This window comes from Cyprinus carpio, chromosome B18 (genome assembly GCF_018340385.1).
Source record: "Cyprinus carpio isolate SPL01 chromosome B18, ASM1834038v1, whole genome shotgun sequence".
NCBI lineage: Eukaryota > Metazoa > Chordata > Actinopteri > Cypriniformes > Cyprinidae > Cyprinus > Cyprinus carpio.
In genome coordinates, this window is record NC_056614.1 from 7,735,949 (window position 1) to 7,740,527 (window position 4,579).

The 4,579-nt window shown below is 42.4% G+C and overlaps 1 protein-coding gene across 1 annotated transcript; it reads left to right on the forward strand.

Moving 5' to 3' along the window:
- The first annotated feature begins 1,963 nt into the window (after nt 1-1,963).
- LOC122140322 (piggyBac transposable element-derived protein 2-like) lies at nt 1,964-3,844 on the forward strand. Its single transcript, XM_042743384.1, has one exon. It carries the CDS (start codon nt 1,964-1,966, stop codon nt 3,842-3,844), a length of 1,881 nt encoding a protein of 626 aa, XP_042599318.1.
- Nucleotides 3,845-4,579: the final 735 nt, after the last annotated feature.

The window sequence follows — 4,579 nt, forward strand, 5'->3', positions numbered from 1 at the left end:
GCTCCGATAGCCGCGTCGGAGCCGTAACGCGCCGCAGACACGTGCAGTGGAAATCAGGGGTTAAGTGTGCAGAGCGGGCTGTCGCCATCTTGGCAGCGCGTCACCGCGCAACTCTCCTGAATATTCGAAAATGGGCAAAAAGGCGGGAGCTGGTTGCTGAAGCCACGCCCACCTAGCTCGACAGCAGTGTCAAGCAGTGGCAATATAATTTAAACGGATGAGTTATAAAAAAATTCACCCCCCTCACAGTTGTCACGAAGGGCAAAATTAGCTATATAGACAAAAATCTTTTTTTGAACCAGGCTGTAAACATGTTTTTTTCTGCTGTAAAGTTGGGCATATGGGGAGTCCATGGGACTGACTCCCTTTTGCAGCCAGCCTCAAGCGGCCAGTCGATGAATTGCAGTTTTAGTCACTTCCTTGTTGGCTTCACGAGAGAGAGAGAGCGGGAGGCTGCCGCTCGGTTCTGAGACGCGGGCAATACTTTAGAGAGAGCTTAATATTTGCGCGTGTTCTGGGATGCGGGTTTGCGCGCTTCAGATGAGCGCGTGCACAAATCTTCTCACTGCTCGCGCGAGCTCGCGTCCCATGGCTCTTAAATGTTTAAACTGGCAAAACTTAAATGAGTTTAGTTTCAACACAGAAATCAACGTGTGGTGTTCTCTCCTGTGCGCCCGGGTGGTAAAGAAAATAAATGACTGCTCCAGCATACAGCATTCGCATTGAATAAGAGTGAATGGTTTTTCCAGGTTTTTATTTTTTCATTTATTTTTTTATTTTTTCCTCATCGCTGTTGTTGTAATGTACTGGGAAACAGTGGCGGACTGGGACAGTAAATCAGGCCGGGAATTCGACTCCACCCCAGGCCACCTCTGTTGCTGCAGTCACCACCACCCAATTCATGTGTCCACCAGACTGCTAAACTTGTAGGCTAACCCTGTTAGTTGATGTAACAGGTAGACTACCATAAATAATATGAATGGATAAATAAATAAACCCTCAAAAACTCTAGGGATACACCATCTATATCATATTTCCCTGATTCCCTCTCTCTCTCACTCTGCTCATCTAGTTTCTCTGCAATATGAAATAAGCACTTTCAATAATCTATATTAATTGTGCAGCCATCAATTGTATGTCCCCATGATCATAGTCCTACTACTGATGATCTTATAAATCATAAAAGCACATATTGTTCTAAGAGTATAGCCAGCATGTTTAGTTTTGCTTATAGCTTAACCCTCTGAAGGCAGGCGTTGCTGATTTGCAACAGTTAAAAACTAACTACCTTATTACTCCAGATACATATTTTATGAGGTTTTTTTACTCAGAAGTACCACTGCAGGACTTGGTTGTCCATTAGCAACAAACAGTTTCCCACTTGCTCACCAGATGGCAGTGTAGTCTCCCTTCCAACATGTCTGTTTCCATGGGTTCCCTGAAACTGATTTTCTTGGCATCAATTTCGTGTAAGTATCACTATCAACCTCCATTAATTTGAAACTGAAACTGCATCAGAAGAATCATAAGTATATATAGACACAGTAAATGCCAATTAGTAGATTTTATCTCTTCTGGATTTTTCCCCTGGTGCAGCTCTATTTCAACGTAGCAGATTTGCAACGTGTGGCCAGATAGGTACCACTGGATATATCACATGCTTTTATCTACTAGTTTGCCTATATTTTGAGCAACAGTTTATACTAGGGTTATTTTCCTATCACCAGTGTTTACGTATTACTTTGAGGTGTCACTGAGGGTATATCATATGGAAAATTTAATAATTTGGAGTGAAGTTACAAATAATCAGAGGCAGATTTGATCAAAAGCAATGGCACAATACCATGTTCATTTGACTGTGCAGTGAGGAAAACTGATGTAGCCTAAATTCCATGGCACTTTTATTAGTACAGATCATTGTGTCAAAGCATTTTTTGGCAAACTACCTTACATAATACTCTCTATGCAGGATTTGCAGTGTGTTATGGCAGGCAGACGAAAGTTTTACTCAGCCAGGGAAGTCATTGAGTACATTTGCCTTCCTGATGGTGCTTTATCTGACACAGAATCCATTCCAGACGATAAAATTGCTGATCCAGATTTTGAGGAATCTCCTGAAGCATATGAGTCTGACTCCAGCTTTGATGATGATAAGCCACTGGCAGCAATACCAAAAGCTAATCTCAACCACCTTGATGTTGAAATTCATAACATACATGCAGACAGTGACACTGAGGTCCCAGATGACAATGAACCTCAGCCAGGCCCAGCTCCAGTCAACAAAGAGTTTTCTTGGAGGCAGAGGAAACCCCCAGCAGCTGACATAGACTCTTCATTCCGAGGACCTGCATTCTTACCTCCCCCAGACGAAATACCAAGTCCAAAGTGGTATTTTGATCAGTTCATGGACAAATCTGTGTTTGAACATATTTCTAACCAATCTAACTTGTATGCAGTTATGAAGAATGGCCCAGAACTGAAAACAACCCCTTCTGAAATAGAGCAATTCATTGGTTTACACATCTTGATGACCGTAGTACGTATGCCATCGTACCGCATGTACTGGCAGACGGCAACCCACTACGACCCAATTGCGACAGTCATGGGACGTAAGCGATTTGATAATCTGCGTACATACATCCACATGAACGACAATACCAATGTGAAGCAAAAGGGTGAGCCTGGATACGATCCATTATTCAAGGTGCGTCCAGTTCTTGAGAATGTCCGTGCCAACTGTTTGAAGGTTGAACCAGAAGAAAACCACTCCATTGATGAGCAGATCCCCTTCAAAGGAAAGATTGGAATGAAACAGTATATCAAGAACAAGCCGCATAAATGGGGAATCAAGGTCTTTACTCGTGCAGGTGTCACTGGACTAGTCTATGACTTTGAAGTATACACTGGAAAAGGGACCGTGACCAATGAGCGTGGACTTGGTGTTGCCGGTGAAGTTGTGCTTCGTCTTGTATCAGAAGTTCCAAAAGGACTAAACTACAAGTGCTTCTTTGACAACTGGTTCACTTCCCCTGAACTCATTGTGGAACTGAAGAAAATGGGAATTCTAACAGTTGCTACCATCAATCGTAACCGTCTCCGTGGATGTACCCTCAAGAGTGACAAGGAACTCTCAAAGGTCGGGCGTGGTGCGTATGAAGTGAAATACGAAAAGACAAGTGGGATGTCCATCGTGAAGTGGTATGATAACAAGGCAACAAACTTGCTGGCATCATCCTTCATTGGCCCTGAACCTGTTGAGAGATGCAGAAGGTGGTCGAAAGAGAAGAAGGAATATGTGGAAGTGGACAGACCCCACATTGTCAAGGTGTACAACCACAACATGGGAGGAGTAGACTTAGCAGACATGTTTGCAGCTCTCTATCGCATTGACATCCGCCCACGTCGTTGGTATCTGCGCATCTTGTACTACTTGATTGACCTATCACTGGTCAATGGTTGGCTCCTCTATCGCCGTCATCTCACCCAGAAGCAGGAGAAGAAGTATATGCCACTTCTTGACTTCCGTGTTCAAGTTGCAGATGCCCTCATCAAGGTTGGCAAACAGGCTGACTTGAACAGTAGGAAAAGAGGACGACCGTCATTGGAAGATGATCCAACGTCCCATCAAGCTGCCCCACCTCCACCTCCACTTCAGAGGATCTCTGCACCATCAGTTGATGTCAGATTAGACCGATGCGATCATTTCCCCATCCATGCTGAGAAACGTGGACGATGCAGACTGTGCAAGAATGGCTACACGCAAATGGCCTGCCTGAAGTGCAAAGTACTTCTGTGCTTTACAAAAGACAAAAACTGTTTCTTGGAGTACCATATGACAAAGTGACTTGGAAACATGCCCTACTCAATGCGGATTTGAGATATTGGATTTGGATCCCATATTGTTTTTGTTGTTGTTCTGCCACTGAAAAGCACTTTGTTACATTGTTTGAAAAGTTGTATATAAAAAGTTATTGTTCATATCATATTCAGTCGTCTTTGGATCCCATATTGTTTTTGTTGTTGTTCTGCCACTGAAAAGCACTTTGTTACATTGTTTGAAAAGTTGTATATAAAAAGTTATTGTTCATATCATATTCAGTCGTCAGTGTCTAATTACCACACTGGGCCAATGTTGCAAATCTGCAACATCCCAGAACGCCTTGCATGTGAAGGTCTCTCTAAAAAAAAAGTCAGGATTCTATTGTACTACCCCATATGATAATTTTCCCCAAATATCAGATTACTAAAACTTAATTTGAGCCTGAGAGGGTTAAACTTTACCGGAAGGTTCCTGCTCTGACTCAAAAGCTGAACTGTCCACCCCCTCTTGTTCAACAGCAGGAGCACTGTTGCTTTCTTTGACACCTTCAAAATAAATAAATAAACATTGTAGACTAGGCTACATATTGTAGGCTAGAAATGGAAAATCAAAATTGCTGGTCAAATTTGGCACTAAAAAAATACTGTATCCCCATATGTAACAGTGTGCTAGTTTGTCATAAAGATGCTCTTTTCTTCTATCATTATATATATTTGTTACATTTTTTTAGAATAGTTTTTATCAATTGTAAGTCACTTT